The sequence below is a fragment of the Pygocentrus nattereri genome, chromosome 11 (assembly GCF_015220715.1).
Source record: "Pygocentrus nattereri isolate fPygNat1 chromosome 11, fPygNat1.pri, whole genome shotgun sequence".
NCBI lineage: Eukaryota > Metazoa > Chordata > Actinopteri > Characiformes > Serrasalmidae > Pygocentrus > Pygocentrus nattereri.
In genome coordinates, this window is record NC_051221.1 from 18,453,651 (window position 1) to 18,471,167 (window position 17,517).

Sequence of the window (17,517 nt, forward strand, 5' to 3'; positions counted from 1 at the left end):
AAACAAACACAGCTTTGCTGGACAGCAGGAAGTGTGCAGCTGCCCTCACTGCTGCTGCTGCTATCTGACCTTCTTGACCTCATATTTGATGGCGAGTTTGACACGGCTGAGGCAGGGCCGCTGGTGCTCTGTGGGCGGGATCTGGTCCACATCACCGTTCAAAATGGCCTCCACCTCCTCTGTGTCCCGACACAGGTCAAGAACCCCCACTACAAAGTCTTTACACTGCATGGATAGCTTACGGTAGTCATTCTGCAGAGAAATCGAGAAAGAGAGAGAGAGAGAAATGGGGGGGGTTAACAGAGTGACAAAAGATTACCTGTGTGGTTTTATTAGTTATTAGCAGGCCTATGCACAAACATGTTTGGGGGTATAGGATCAAGAGTAAAAAGGACTATATGAACATTGAAATAACCTTTAATTACTCCACATCACCACAGACATTGGTAGTGTAAACATTTTTCAGTGGAAACCAAACATTGCTTGAATATAGGAGTTTCCAATCCTAAACTAGCCAAAATATGCTAGATACACCACTTAACTATTTATGTCCAGCATAACAGGCTGTAATGTTAAATACACAGCGTGACACTTTCTTGAGATGATCAGATTACCAGTACAGTGGTAATATATGCATCCATGACGGGTTGGGGTTGCTGAGCGCCTACTGCATCAAGTGGGATACGCAATAGTGGTAAAACTTGTGGAACCTGAGTTGATCAACAAGCTCTATTCCCGGGACAAAGATTGAGTCACACTGAAACAGACATTGAAGAATGGCCATATAAGACAACTTTTACACATGCTGACTAATAGGGTACTTGTACAGTGTGAGGGCAATAGAGCAGGGGCTCATCTGTATACGTGCCTGCTTGTTAGCTACATTAGTCTTGTAGGTCCAAGAAAACTTGGTGTTTACCTTCTCCTTCTGTTCAGCTTCATCCTGTATATATGTCGAATGCTAACTGGACATGAGGAAAAGTGCTTGATTCTGACTTGACTTTAATTAGGTCCAAAGACTCAACCAAAGACTGAAATCTTTAACGGCAGTTATAAACTTACGTTCAGATGAATGTTTCAATCTCATGGACGTTACTGAACTGATACATATGCAACAAAAGTGGCATTTAAAAGGACCAGTTAATTGGTCATTTTATAGGCTACCTAAAAAAATCCACCCAAACCAAACCAAAGCTGGATAGACTGTTGTTAAAAATCAGGTGTACAAGTATACAGCCAGGGTCATCCCAGACAGGAGGCTGTTACTGAGATGATACTAATATAATAACAATGTTGTACAGTGTGCACTGCAGTGTATTCTGAATGGTGGCTATCCACCACTTCAGGTTCAGTACAAGTATGATATCACCTGCTTTGATCTTCGTTTCACATCAAAGTTACACACACACACAGCATTGTTCAAATGGCCACTGCTAAACAGAAAAGGACATTTCATAGTTATATTCTACTAATATCAACCCTCTTCCTAGGTGTATCAAGAGATTTACTCAACCTTTGCAACCTTATATAACACACTAATGTGCTCAGCAGCAGAAACAATTTAAGTGAAAAGACTGCAAAGACCCCCGAGTGCTCTTTCTCCATCCTTGCAGCACTTATTCAATACACTGCGCACTCCGTTTATAAAGAATGTCATAATGAGCTTCCAGAGTCATTAGACTGGTGCCAAAGCTGGAGCTAAAGCATGTCGTGAAGCTGACTGATGCACAATGGTGAGGATGAATTTATACAGTCTGTGAGGGAGACACCTGGGTCTTTCAAAGCAGCTGGCTGATGATGCGTCACAGAACTGATGTCAAAAGGAATCCTATGGGTCTCGCAGGCTAACCGCAAATTCAGTCTATATGAATTATTCAGATATAATAGATTGAAACAGTACTCATTATTATTACACATGTAATTGAATGGAGGACAGCAGCACTCATTATGGAGGAAACCGCCTCGTGAGTGTGATCTGCAGGTGGTATTTTAATATTTTAAGGCCTCAACTGTATTACCTAAACAGAATTAGGTAAAACATCCAAATATAGAAGAACAGAGATGAAGTGAGAGAATGAGAGAGAGAAAAGAGAAAAAGAAGGGAAAGATAAAGAAAAAGAGATAAAAAGAAAAGGAGAAAGAAATAAAGAGATAAAGAAAGGAGAGATGGATATAAAGAAAAGGGGGTAAAGAAAAAACAGAAAAAAATAATAAGAAAGAAAAACAAAAAAGAAAGGACAGAGAAAAGAGAGAAAATGGAAGGAAGAGAAACAGAACACAGAGAGAGACAGAGAGAGAGAGAGAGAGAGAGAGAGAGAGAGAGTGAGAGAGAGAGAGTGAGAGTGAGAGAGTAGTTTGGTGCTTTTATCCTTTAATCTGTTCCTTTACAAATAAAATAAGGAGTGTGTGTGTCTGTCTTCTTTGCTGATAGTGTGTCATTTCATCTTTGTTGTGCTTTCACAGAACTTTCAAACAAAAGTCTCATCAGATTTTCCTCTCTCTCTCTCTCTCTCTCTCTCTCTCTCTCTCTCTCTCTCTCTCTCTCTCTCTCTCTCTCTCTCTCTCTCTCTCTCTCTCTCTAGTTGAGCACGGTGGCTGAAGTCTCCGGCTGTATCTCACAGCTTCAGTCTCACCTCTAGCAAACTGAAGTTCCCTGACGATGTCTGGATTTTCAGTGTGAAACTAAGTGGAGCGATTCTGGTTCATTCCAGTCTGAACCCTCATACTGTCACGTCAACCTCGTTACAAGATTAAAATCTCACCCCCTGTTTTAGCTCCACTGCACATTCATCTCCCACACGTTCCTCTCTAGTTAGCAGAGCTGTTAGATAAAGCGTTTAGCTCAGAGAGGCAGAGATGTTTTTAAACACTGAAAATCTCTTGAAACTTCCTTGTACATCTTGTACTTGGTGAATAAAAGATTGTTATTCTGAGAACATGTTGTACCAACATCTTTTGCATCTGGACACCAAAATGAAAATGATGCTACTTTCATGTGACAGTGGTACTGCTGGAAAGGGCTCATTTGACCTGTCCTGTGTTTCTCTCACAGCAACTGTTGCAAAAATCCAGTTCAACTGAATGCAAATTTGTACCTCATAATTCACTTTCAACCATATACCTACATTAACAGTTTGATATGAATTTCAAATCATTTTTATTTCGCTGAATTTGAAAGGTCACACTGTTAGAACAGAGAGAATAGGTTTTTATATACAACTTGTTCAGTTTTGTGTAGCTACAACAACATAGTCTATCTCTGTAGTGTACTAGTTTAAACTGGAAGCAAATTAAGATTATAGCTGTTTGATTAGGCTGAATGGGATCCTTTCTAATGTTCTGCAAAGCTTGTCTAACTTTGCAACCGTTGCTATGAAATAATGAAAAATTCCTATTCGTGCTTTTGCTTATGCAATTATCACATCGCTCTCCAAGAGCAGCACTCACTAGCAGTAAAGCATGTGGTTTATTGGGCAGTTCAGGTCACTCTGACACTTTATATGCTAAGAAATGCTGCTGCCTGTGCAGAACTTTTAGGCCTAATGTTCAGAAATACAGTCCACTATTAAACTATTCCAACAGCAGATTCCCTCTAGACCACAACACACATACACACACAAGCAGCACATTAGGTATAGTGTGTTGACTATATTCAGTGTAGCGCGTGTGTGCAGTTCAGGTCATTCTGACACACAGAAATGCTGCACCTCACACTGAGCTTTCAGACCTAATGGTAGGCAACAAGGTAATACATATGTATTTACTTTATTTGTTTCCATATACAGGAGAAATATCAAAACAGGTTTTCAGAGGTTGCGTAACACCCTGCACAGCTCATTACTGATAATACACACATAGTCAGAACATACATTATGTGTGTAAATGTCTGAAGACACCTGCTCATCCAACATTTCTGCTGAAATCAAGGGTATTAATATGGAATTTGTCACACATGTTGTAGTAACAGCCCTTCTTCTGAGAAGGTTTTATACGAGATGAAACATTGCTGAGAGGATTTGATTGCATTTAGCCACAAGAGCAGATCAGGTACTGATGATTAGCTCTGACTGGATAATTAGCTCTGAATCACAAACTTCACTCCAGCTCATCCCAAGGGTACTGGATGGAGCTACGTCACTCTACACGACTAAAAATGATGGTTCTTCAAGGATTCTTCAGTAAAGAAAATGGTTCTATACAGAACCATGAACATTCAAAGAACCCTTTGTACAATTAAAGGGTTTTTTGCTTTAGATTGATGGAGAGCGTATTGAATATGGGTTTATAATGAACCTTTTGGAAAAGGGTCCTTTATGGCACCAAAAAAGTTCTTATTTAACTACAAGCTTGACATTTTTCCATATAGAACCATATTCAACACATTCTCCATAAATCTGAACCTTCTATGACACAATGAACCCTTTACTCATGCAAAGAATTCTTTGAGTGTTTATGGTTCTATATCAAACCACTGTCTTTACTAAAGAACCCTTGAAGACCCATCATTTTTTCAGTGTGTAGAGAATGCAGTTCCACTGTTCCACAGCCCATATATCCCTTCTACTCAACACCTGGCATTGAGCACCTTATTCTCATGCGCAGCTTCTCCAGAAAATCCCATTACGTTACTCAATGTTTTCTATGAGGATTATAAAAGTGTGCAAAATTAAATACCTCAGTCAGTAAATGGTGCACCTTAAAGTATCTGAATTCTCAGGCTGCCCTGTTTTTTGTTTTTGGCACACAGTGTATCACCCAAGTCTTTAAGCCTTATTTGGTTTACACTGGCTTCTCATTAAGTTCAGCATTGACTACAAGATCTTGCTTTTGACATTTAAAGCCTCTAATGATCTAGCTCCAGGACATCCTGGACAACCTCTTTGATCAGCAGAGGCAAGCTTACTGCAGACTAGGAAGATGATTGCAGGTCAGCTGGTGAAAGACTGTTTTCTTATACAGCTCCTAAACTTTGCAGTAGCATTCAAGTCATTATTGGGAAGGTGACTTCGATTGGTGTGCTTAAATCCAGATTAGAAACACGTCTGTTTTGGCTAGCATATGCCTAGTGCTTTGTTTTTTTTCCAATGTTATTGGTAATTGCGCTGTTACTTCATTTAGATTACTGCATTTTATCTTTTACTTATGTTCTTGTGCAAAGCAAGTTGAGATTTTGTCAGATCCATGAATATTTGGACACTGACAAATGTTATTTTAGCTATCTACCACAGCACACTGGAGCTCAAAGTGCAGCTTTCAACTTAAATATGAGGGGTTTTATAGCTAAATCAAGTGAACAATTGAGTAAATGTTACAACCATTTTCATACAAAGCCCCCCACCGCCCCATTTTCAGGGGCTCAAACATAATAGGACAATTGGCTGCACAGCTGATGGCTAGATGTGTGCTATTCCCCTCATTAAACTTACAAGTAAGTGTAGCACTTGAATTTAAGGTCTGCTGCTGTTAACTTTCAATATGATGTCTGGACAGCTGTTAGTGCCAGTGCAGTAGCCATCATTAGGCTGTAATATCAAAACAAACCAATCAGAGACATAAGTGTGTTCAAATAAACTATTTGGTAAATTCTTAAGAAGAAAGAACACAGTGGTAATACCAGAAAGGCCCAGACAATCATGGAAACAACTGTGATAGATGACCGACCCCTTCATAACAGTTTAAGATTAAGAACACCCTGAGCTCTGTGTCAAAGTCAAAGATTAAGAGAAGACCAACGTAAATACAGTGGGTTTACCACAAGTGGACATGTGGAGGCAGTGATATGGTTTGGGTACGTGTAGCCACCATTAGAACTAGTTCTCTTGTATTTATTGATGATGCAACTGCAGACCAAAGCAGCAAGATTGTGCTTAGTGCATACTCTCACTGAGATCCTGTAAATCTACAAGCATTAAGCTGTAAATGTATGTGTACATCTAAATGACAATTCATTCTGTTGTCTAAAACGGTTTGTTGTTGGAAAGGGTCACTGTGTACTCCAGAAGTGTGCAAAATCTGGGAAAGAAACCAATAATCCTTAAAGATAGCATCATAAGCATGGTGGCAAATTCATCCTTCTCAAAACCAACCTGCCTAGTTTCAATCAGTTACAGCAACAGAGCTGAGCTCAGCAGGAAGCATTTTAAACTGGAAATCCAATGATATGCAACGACTGAACAAACACAGTGTGCTACAATTTCCCATTAAGGTGAATAGGATTTTTGTCAATGTTCAGTAAAACTTAGCAACAGTTGCTATGAAAGGCTGCATCTGTGAGCAGAGTGTGGACAGGCCAATTAGGACAGGGCTGTCGTCACCAGAAAACCTTTGCATAAATCTTAGTTTGTGATTATGGCAAAATGATGTACATATTGATTTTGTGCATTGATTTATTGACAGACTGATAAGGCTCTTTTCAGTGTCACCTTATGCACACATAATTTTGAATCTATAGTCTCTCTCTCTCTCTCTCTCTCTCTCTCTCTCAGAGCTGTCATTGGCTACAGTGTGATGGATTACTGGGGATGAAAATGTCAAGCTCATGAACGATGCCCCTGTCACACACTGCCATGAGTAAGGTCCAACAGGAGGTTTGTGTGTGTGTGTGTGTCTGTGTGTGTGTGTGTGTGTGTGTGTGTGTGTGTGTGTGTGGATATTTTAAGCCCCCCCCTCCACAAACACACACACACACACACACACACACACACACACACACACACACACACACACACACAGACAAACGATACTCAGCTAATCCAACATGTTTGCCACTATCACAACATTGTGTAAAGGACATCAATGTAACTGAGTGAAGAAGTGAACTATATCTGCTAATTAAACACACGCACACACACACGCACACACACACACACACACACACACTGCAGCCAATGACAGCTCTGAGAGAGAGAGAGAGAGAGAGAGAGAGAGAGAGATCCTGAAAGTCCTGAAATGTGTTCTCACTCCATAAATCTACTATCTCGCAGCTGGGCATGAGTGCCTGCTCGAATCTGTGCCCTTGTAAAAGGGACTATTCTACCAGAACACACACACTGCTGTTTAATTCTTTTATGGTGCTCTTAGACAAGAATGAAAGAACTCTGAACCCTGAGTCTCACCCCTGCTTTTAGCACTGTGCTTACAAACTTTATGTTCTTGCATAACAGAGGCCACTGGATGTTACATTAACACTCACATTTTGGAACAGAATAACTGAGCTGCTACGTGTAAAGTGTAAATGTGTTTTGGTTGTATTAAAGTGTGTCAACATTTAATCCAGTAGCAAGTAAAGCACTGCTGTTCAAAAGTTTGAAATCCAAAATCCCTCTTGTTGCAAGCACACGGTTAGACATAAAGGTACAGTGGAGGTACATTTTTCATTGATTAAGGTACAAACAGTGTAAATGTACCCTGAAAGGTATAACAGTGGTTTTATGGTCCAATTGTTAACTTTAAATAAGTGTTTCCCAGGCAAAAAGTTCATATTTGTTGCTTTTTATAATTGAATGTTTTAAAACAGAACAATAAAATAAAAAGCCTGGAGACGAGACGGGGTGCATGGAGTTAATACCCCTTAGAAAATATAATTTCAATAGATTATGGTACAGTTATATTCCCTGACTAAAGGTACTGAGATGTACCTTTGAGGGTACCACCTCAGTGACATAAGAGATACTGTTCCAGTGACAGTTTGCTATGCTAATGCAGCTTCATAGATTCTTCATAGATTCTTATGAATAAATTAAGGAATGTTAGCAGTGTCCAGAATGATGAATAGAGCTGTAGATGATTTTATACCTGATCAATGGGAACGCTGTACCACATTCAGAATGTAGATACATGTTTTAAACAAAAAATAAATCCAAATTTATTAAGAAATTAAAATCCAAGGTAATAGGTAGCCTATTAACAATATTTTATTAATAATTTAATAACCTCTTGCTGTTCCCCATAAAACTTGAAATACAGAATAATACACCTTTAAATGGCTTTTACTATTTATATCTACCCTGTTTTATTTATTATTCAAGAAATGAACAGCAATTATTTAGCATAAGTAGTGAATCCAAACTTTTAAAAGGTAGCGTATATGATATAGCCTTAGAGGTAGCAAAGTTATAGTTTAAATTAAGCATCATGATGATGGCAGATGATTATTATTACCATTATTATTTTTTAATTTTTTATTATAAGGTTGACGCTTAATGTAATTAATGCAAGTAGTGTAAATCTGTCATAATAGTGAGAGACAGACTGATAGACTGAGGATTACTAGGCAGTCAGAGATGCATGTCTTTGGCACTGGAAGATAAAAAAGAAAAAAAAACACAGAATAAAAGAGTGAGGACTGCCACTGACAACGGTGAGCTTCCCTAGATGTTACCTAGACATCAAAATCTCAGGCTCTCTTCTCCAGGTCATATGCCTGTCTATGTATATCTGACACCAATGAGAATATCAATGAAGATGGTGACCAGATCTGAAAAATGGTAACAAGGTTATTTTGGCCCCACCCTCCATACAACATGTTTCAATTTATGCATGTATTTTCAGGATGTCTTGCTTGAATGTTGCAGGTCATGCCACAGCATTTTCCTGAGACTGATGTCAGGATTCCCAGTTAGTCATTCTGAAATGTAGTTACATGGTATGACTCAACCTTTTAAGCTCTTAACTCTTAGGCTTTGCATTTCCTTTAGAAAATTGAAAACGTCAACATAGTTTAAGCCAAAATACAAGTTCTTGGAATTAATAAAAAGTTTCTTATGGCCACTTCAGCTCTGGTGTGTCCTGAGACATGGGCTTGGCTTTCAATTTCACTGCATAGTCCATAACTAACAGGATCTGATATGGTCCTTCAAATCTGAGCTCTAATACTCTGCACAGATGCTGTGAATTGGCAATGAACACACACTATCGAGGGACCACACTGCGTCCTCTCAGTTGTGCTGCTCTTATACTGCATAGCATGATTAGCAGTGCATCTGTACATGGTGTGCTGTCTTGCTGCGTTTTTGACAGTCTCACTTTGATGTTCCAAATAGCATGTTCCACTAGTCCTCATGACTGAGGATGACGGGGACAATGGAACTTCAAATGTACTCGTTTGATGCAGGACTGTAGCACCAATGAAGTGTGAGGCATAGTCTAAGTCAGAGGTTTTTAGAAGGTTCAGAGATCCAACATCGACAAACTTCAGAAGCAGCACTGTCAACTGCCGCCACAGAGACAGGGCTGTAGAAATTTTTGGGATGTCTGTTTTGCCAGATTAAAATCTTGCCTTTTAATGTTGACTTGCTTGCTCACCTACAAAGATGAAATTCCAGTTTGCTTGCAGGTCAATTTTATATATCATGCACATTTCAATAATGAAAATAAACCCCTTCAACATTATTAAGAAAAAAAAATCCATAATTTGAGGGATAACCAAAGCAGGTAGAAATTGCATTTCTTACCTACTGTGAAAAAGGTTTATTAGCTATGTCATACAGTAACCTAATGAGAGATGGCACAAACACTTAAACTTAAACTTAAAACTTCACCTCTCATATCTTACCTACTCCTCCCTAACTGGATTAACAGCCATGTCCTCCTCCAACATCCATTTCACCCTTGGGTGCTATCAAACTGAATATACTCCATTGTGAAATGAAATTTCATTTCCTAACAGTACAGGCTCTACTAGTTAGAATGATGAGACTATTTCAGAACACACAACTGGCCTCATTCAATTACAACTCTGGGTATGAGTGCTAAACCAGGGCATTCCATCAGCACACCTCACATAACACCAGGATACACGTCGCCCACAGCAACCAACCCCATCGTCAATGGCAACAGCACTGATGCTGCCCTCTGGAACAGTATTTAAGTCACTGAGATGGACGGCAGCCTTTGCTGAGGATCTATAATGATAATGTGAGAAGCATGTAAACAGACATGACAGCTTTTTCTAAGAAACCTACTTCTATAACCTAAGAAAAGCTCCATTATTTTGCATTAAACTCCTTGTAGTTACTGAATAATAAGCCTTAGTATGTAATATGCCTGAAATGTTAAGGGGTTAAATGAACAGCAGGATTATTTGTAACTACCAAACAAGCATTTAATCGAGGCAGAGTACAAGGACGTCAAGCACTTGTCAAAACAATCACTATTTTACTCATATAAGATGCGATCTACTTAGCTCGGAATCTTAAATCATCCACTGCCCGTTCAGTTTATGTATTTCAATATTGAAGTAGACTATTTAGTTCAGGATTAATAATTACTTTACTTTAGAAAACAGCTATATGCAGTTTTACCTATAAAAAAACTGCATTACCTAGAATGTGAAATCTGAGCTGTTCTGTCCTGTTTTTTACTCCCAGAACACTGTTCCGGTACACTCCAACCCATCTCCGTGTCTAATTACAGCAGAATTTGTAAGAGATAAAAATATTTAAAAATCAGGACAAGCAGTAATAGTGAAAAGTTCCTGAGGCAAAGAGTAAACAAACTGACAAAAAATAAATATGAAAATGCTAAAATATTAAAAGTAAAACCCATGATCTAATATGCCCAAGGTTCATTTAATAATAACCATTTTAAACATCTCAGAATATCAGATTAAGCAACGGGGGCCTCCATTCACCTCCATCTCTGTGGCATCTGGTCAGCAGGCAGAAATTTCCACAGAAGCCTGTGATCCATGATGTTATCTCAGTAACATCCTGTTAAACCTTTTAAACATGAGATCTGATGACAGTCTCATTAAGATTTAAAGACAAACAGGAATATTCAGTGATATTTAAGTCCTAAGAGTTTTAGCATGAATCTCCCTTTCCCAAATGTTGGTTATTCATAACTGACTAGGGGCAGCACACCTTCATTTTTACTAGGCAATGAGCCACTCAAAAACAATCTATAGACCACATTAGAAAAAAAATGTGTTGGATATCTGTGAAAAATATTTCATTAGTAGATTGTTATTAGGGGTAGATGCTGTTGTGATTAGAGACGCAACATAAGAAAAAGATTTTTCTCACAGAGACAATAGTCCCGTCTGACAGGAAACAAACCATTGTTTATTGAACTAAGTGCCGGTAGCACAAAGTTGTATCTCTACTCACCAGTAATCCTTTTAGAGTGAGGTACAGGCCTAGGTGCTTAACTAGGGGACATCTGAAAATGGTATTCCAGAACTGCGCTTGAAACTGTAGATGGCAACTAAACGAGATATCTTTGTGCATTTAGCATCACTCCAGGTTTATCTTTGTTGCGCATGTCACATATATGTCAGCTATTGGATGTTTTGCATGTCATTCAAAAGGCTCTTTCCTACCACAGTTTCCTATCACCCAGTCTGGATTGTGAGCTTGTATTTCAGCAAAGTCTTATGCAGCTTCCAGTGGAATTTTCAGTTTGTGTAGTATTTCCACACTAATGAAGTACTTCAGGCTTTGTGTTTAGCAGAAAAATGGATTCTCTTCTCCTGCCTTTTCACTTACCACTGCATTGTTAGGCACTGTCCTCAACTAGTCTGACTGCCCACAGCGCCAATTAGTGGATTTATATCACAACCTCTATGACGTGCATATAGCGCGTATACATATCCTACTATTCAAAAGTTTGGAATCACTTGTCATATTAATAGTAACTGTTACTTTATTCAATAATAATTTGTAGAGTGTAGACTGAAATACTAGAAGGTAAACCCCTGAGGGTATTTTAAGATTTCAATGTTTCCATTTTTTTGGGAACATCAAAAACTAAGTAATACTGTAGTTATCTATTTACCATTCTTGATAAATCATCTGCCTGAGATTCTGAAATGTTAAATATACTATAACTTAAGGCTACACAGCTTTCTTAGCCATTGTGGAATCAGCAGCAGCTCTGTTTATCTTTCTGGGCACGTATAACACTTCATTTTTTTAACCATTTATACAAATGAGTTTATGTGTATTCAACAAATTGGTTGAAAATATATGATTTCAAACTTTAGAACAGTCATGTATCTGAGCAAGGCAGTTTTTTAAAATAGCACATTTCATACCAAATTGTAATTCAAAGCATTTCTATACATAGTAAAATCACAAGTAAAGCACAAATGAGGAAATTTAAATGAATAAAATAAAAAAGGGTGTTTGTAAACACTGTTTATTCTTCAAAATTTCAAAATGTAGCACTTACTTCCCAGTCCATATAATCTACAAGAACATCTCATTTCAAATGAATGGTTTTTGTGATATCACAAAAACCAATGCATTTAAATACATATCCACCTCTTCTGCCTACAGCAGCACCTGAAGTATGTTTTTGGTATATAAATCCACACACGCATTGTAAGTGGACCTTAGGGGGAAGAATAATATACAAGGAAAATGTAGGACATGGGAGCTTTAACATGAGAATTCAACAAACAGTAAACAGTGAAGCATCAAATAACTGTTCTTTCCATTCGGAGTGGCATCTACAACCAAATAAACAAAAAAACTATTTTTGACAAAGTTTTCCTGGCTGTTTAAATGCAGCCTGTGCGAGATCTAAAGACTCTAACTGAAGGCTGATCAGAAGAGTGTGACTTTTCCATGGATTAGAGTTGTGCAGTACATTTGTAATCACCATGTGTGGAGAGGCAGCTGTGAGCATACTCCGTTTCCACCCGTTTCGATTGCCAGACTGCTTTACCTCAGCTTACCTTGGAAACAGACTCCCTCCCACCCCTACACAGACACACACATACATGCCCATACACACAGCTGTGGCGAGACAAGTGGTAGCTAATTACACAAGCTCCTGCAGGAGAGACTCTTTAATTTACAACTCTACAGAATGCACACACTGCCATCTGAGCCCTAACATACACACACCACTGCCACGGCTGCTTTTCATCTCCTGATTCTTCTTCCAATTCGTCACTTCTCCTCCTGTTCTCTGTTTTCTCTCCCCTCCATTCCTCTCCTGTCAGTCTGACTCTCCTCTCCTCCTCTCCCCTCTGCTCCCATCTGCCTTCTACCCAAGGTATGCTTTCTATTGCTACCCCCCCTCCACTCTTCTAGTCATCAGCTAAAACATAGTTTTTATGTTAGTTAAAAAATATCATGCGTAGATGTTATTATACAAATGTTGATTATGCAAATTATTCTTCTAAAGGCCCATATTGTAGTAAAACAATTTTCTGCAATCTTTCAAATAAAACAGTTGGACATTGTATGCAAACATTGTTAAAATTTCAAAATGCACCAGTTCATGCTGCCTATATATAGAAATGAACCTACAAAAACAGTCCATTTAACAGTCACTGGTTTTGTGATGTCACAAAACCCATTAACATACAGTATACCCACCTTTTCAGCCTACAGGAGGCCAGACCTTTCATGTTGAAGTTATAAAGAGTGTTTCAGTCAAGACTACTTTTTTTTAATCATGCTCAATACAAAGCAGCCAATCAGAATTGTTTCATTCTACAGGCACAATGACTTATTTCATTCTAATTTTAGTTACTTTAATTCTGATCAAAAACAAAAAGTTCCATCCCTTATTCCCTACTCACACTGGGGGTGCTCTAATTTGAATAATTACTGATAACATTCATCATCTGAATAATGTACATATCTGCAAAACCCATAGTTTCACAAATCTAAAAAATAATAATTAAATAATAATTCTGGAGTAAAATACCTTCTATAATTTGCTCAATTCAGAGTGCCCTTACTAATAGCTGTCTTGTTTTAATCAACCTCATTCTAATGTAACCCCAAAAGCTGATAATAGACAACAGCATCTCTTTTTTGCCAACTAGAAGGCAAAGCTAACTAATACAGCACAGCTCAAAAGAGGTCCTTTACTCAAAGCCACACTACTGTAACAATTTTGGTAATAGCATGATTAGAAGCAGAATTAAAATGAAATATTTTAAAAGTACCTTTTACAAGGCAATATAATTACTGCCTTGTTTGGCAGCATTTGGTAATTTGAATGAGTGCATATTACTAATGTTATTCTATCTGGCATTAACTGGAGCCTTTACATGATTTTCTATTTACTTCCAATGCAGTCAATCAGCCAAGGCATGTTTGGTGTCCAGATTTTGCTTCTTTCATTTAGAACTGGAGCTCCCAGGCTAATGGTGCTAACAAATCTTGGAAATCAGTAATCACCCAAACCTTTTTCACAAACACATGCCAAAATCTTCACCAGTAGAACTGGTAGCTCAGGTTCTATACTAAAGAGACAGTTTGGACACCAAACATGCTTCATCAGACTGGATGTACTACAGTACAGAGTTAGTGCTAAATTTCATTTTTGAAATCCAGGTTCCACTTGAATGACTAAGAAATAAAAAACACATTATAAATAAGTGCTTACCTTAAACTCTGTCTCTATGTTAGCAAGTCGTGCCAGCTCATTGCTGAGCTCCAGAGCAGTGAGTACAGGGTCTTCACTCGAGAGAGACAGGTAGGCGGCGCTAGCGAGCCCTTTATATGCGTTCATTCGTGAGCGTGAATGGCTGAAGGAATCACGGCGCTGTTTTTCTGTGCACTCACTGCATTTGCAGAAATAGTCGTGTGGCCGCTCAATTCTGGCGCCCTTCATCAGCAGGATGTGTACAATCTCGTACTCCTGACAGTGTGCGGCCAGAATCACTGGCGTTACGTCTTGGGAAAAGCGCGTCCCGTCCTCATCGTATGCATAAAAGTCATCGTCTCTCAGTTCTTGCTCCAAAGGACTTAATGTTAGTCTCAGTCCTCCTGCAAAGGCTGGGTGAGCCAAGATGGCTTCAACAATTCGTACATAGCCTTTGCTAATTGCTAGTAAAAGAGCATCACCCACTCTTGCAAGCCCTTCTTTCTTCAGGAGCAGCTCTGTAACTTCTAGGTGCTCATTTCCAACAGCTAGCTGCAATGCATTCTGGCCCATGTAGTCTACACAGTTAAAGTTAAGGGTTTTAGACTCTTCTAGCATCTTACGAACAACAGGGATGTTTCCATACTCTGCAGCATCAAGGAAACGCTCCTCCTCGGTGGTTAGACTGGTCCCACGCTCGTTAAACATGTAAGCGGGGCCTCGAATGGCCTGGCGACGCCCCTTCTCTCGCAGGGTGGTGTGTCTGCGATGCATGATCTCTGGCCTCAAGGAAAAAAGAAAAAAGTGTCAGATGGACAGTAACAGCAAATATAACATGAAACCCATACATATGAGGACCTAAGGCTAAACTATTAGAGTAACTGGAGTTAATTTAGCTTTGATTTTCAGTAAACGTGTTCTTATAACTTAGACACACATGCACAAATTGCAGCTTTGTCATCTATTAAATGCAACTTGCAAATGTTACCATGTGTCTATAAACTCCAGACCACAGTTATGTAAAATAGTCAATATTCCTAGTGCACCTGTGCATGCATTAAGACATACTAAAACACACCATATCATACTGTGCTACACAAACAGTAATTTAGGTTTTTAGAGAAGAGATGTCCTCTACGCTAAATTCATTTGAATCCAGAGCTCACAGACCTTACGGTTATATTCATATCTAGTGTTCTTTGTCATTCCTACTGACCACAGATGTGTTCCCAGATATCAAATCTGAAATGGCCCAAACCCAGACTGCATCTGGCAATTACTTACTGCTCACATACCACTTAGAATGATATAGAGGAGAGGGCAAGATGCGGTTGCTGGAACCCAGCATGCTTACAGCCATTAGAGACCACATCTCAGCCACATTTAAACCACCACTGCCAAGACCACAAGTAACAAAACTGGGATGATATGCTGTGCAAATTAAAAGTGCCAACAGGGTCAGGGAATTGGCTTGGACTCCTACCTGCAGGTGACTTTGGCATTAAAAAGATTGTACTCACCATCTTTTGATGATAATGTGTGCTGGTTGCACCAGTTCTGGTTTTATATTTAATTTTCTATGTAAAACATGTTGAATTGTATTAACATAAAGTAAGTAATTTGGCTGGCTTAAATACTGAAGTTAAATAAACGTCAGACAATACATTTTGTGCTGATGTTCAATGATAGGAAAAGTATAATGCATTGGATGGAAGCATAGAGAAACTTTGGCTTATATGCAATAATGTCAGACTCCATGGCAACCATAGTGGACTCACAGACAGAAAATGCCTCTTAGGCCAGGGTATATAGTCCTTGGTAAAATTTTGTAATGATGGCCACATAAGGGCTAACCAAAAAATCCTACAGCAGATTTCTAAAGGCTGTGACTATTTTGTGTACACCTAAGAATAATCCTTCCATACCCTTGTGATAAGCACAAATGTCGCATAAATTTTAAGAACTATTATACCATGGGAACATTGTCCTAGAACACAGTGAGCTGGAGCTACTATGATTAGCCCTCTGATAGGGCTTCAGCAATGGAAAATGCAGCTAGGCAGTCTAGGCAGTAGAATACAGCGGCTGCTGTCTAAAAATTCCAAATAAGGGGAACAATAGGAAAAGGAAAAGCAGATGGCCTAACCAGCAATGCATATCAACCCATAAAGGCCCAGTAGGTATGATGAAATTGATTAAAAAAAAGAGCCCCAGGCACAAATTTGAGTTTCCATTGGCAAATAAGGGCACCAAAACCATGCTGTTTGTGTACCAAGCCATCTATAGGCGCACTTGGCACTCCCCTGAAGAGCCAGATGAACAGAATGCAGCTCCAACAGATGGATGTGCTTCATGGCCTTTGATTCCATATTGATGCCAAACTGCCCCAGTTGACTATGTCCATTTTCCTGCGCAAGGGATCCCAAAGGCATTTTGTCAAAGCGAAAATACCTTTGCCCCCAGGGAGCTTGGGCTGTCATGCATTGATGTGTGATTCCCACCATGATGTGTTTGTGCTTTACAGGATCCAGATGTAAGCCTCGCAGCCACATCTGGAACATCAGGCCCAGGAGGAATAGCTGTGGTAGCATCAGTTCATGCACCCAATAAATGCAGCAGTGTGTGTGATGCCAATCGACTATCTAGCCTAATAAGGAAAAAGAGGCAGAGAATGACTTCTGTGCATGTAGAAGACAGTGATGCCGCCATGGAACATTAGTCCAGAAACAGACCTATGAACTGGATAGTCTCATCTGTCAAGGTAAGGAACTTCTGCTGCTGATTCACAATCAGTCTTTAGGACAGCAATTTGTCCACCAGGACCTGACTCCTTCTGGGAACACAGCAGAGCCCATCATCTTAATAGGGCAGAATGTTCATGCTTGTTGCTTTCAACTGGCCCTAAGCCACCAGCACCCTCCTATTATGTGGCCAAAAAATAACTTTTGCCTAAGGGCAAAGCTTTGAACTGACATGCCTGTCATGGGAAGTGTAGAAATCACCTCTGTTTGAGGGCAATGGTTACATAAAGTAAGCAAATCTGGGATGGACGTGAACCATTAATGAGTTAGAAGTTCATGTACATGTGTGTAATGTGGAATTCACCATTGCCTTCTGAGAAAAAATATTTTCAAAAAACTGCAGCAATGTAGGTTGTGGGCAGAGAATATCTAGGCCTGAAACAGCCAA

At 39.2% G+C, this 17,517-nt stretch overlaps 1 protein-coding gene across 1 annotated transcript in view; it reads right to left on the bottom strand.

Annotated features, from left to right (window-relative positions):
• Positions 1 to 17,517, bottom strand: part of trpc7b (transient receptor potential cation channel, subfamily C, member 7b) — a 92,377-nt gene that overhangs the window by 61,513 nt on the left and 13,347 nt on the right. The window contains exons 2-3 of the mRNA XM_017716920.2: positions 14,350 to 15,112; positions 70 to 252 (exon numbers count right to left, since the gene is read on the bottom strand). Coding sequence (XP_017572409.2) covers positions 70 to 252; positions 14,350 to 15,112 — 946 coding nt within the window. The remainder of the gene's footprint in view (positions 1 to 69; positions 253 to 14,349; positions 15,113 to 17,517) is intronic.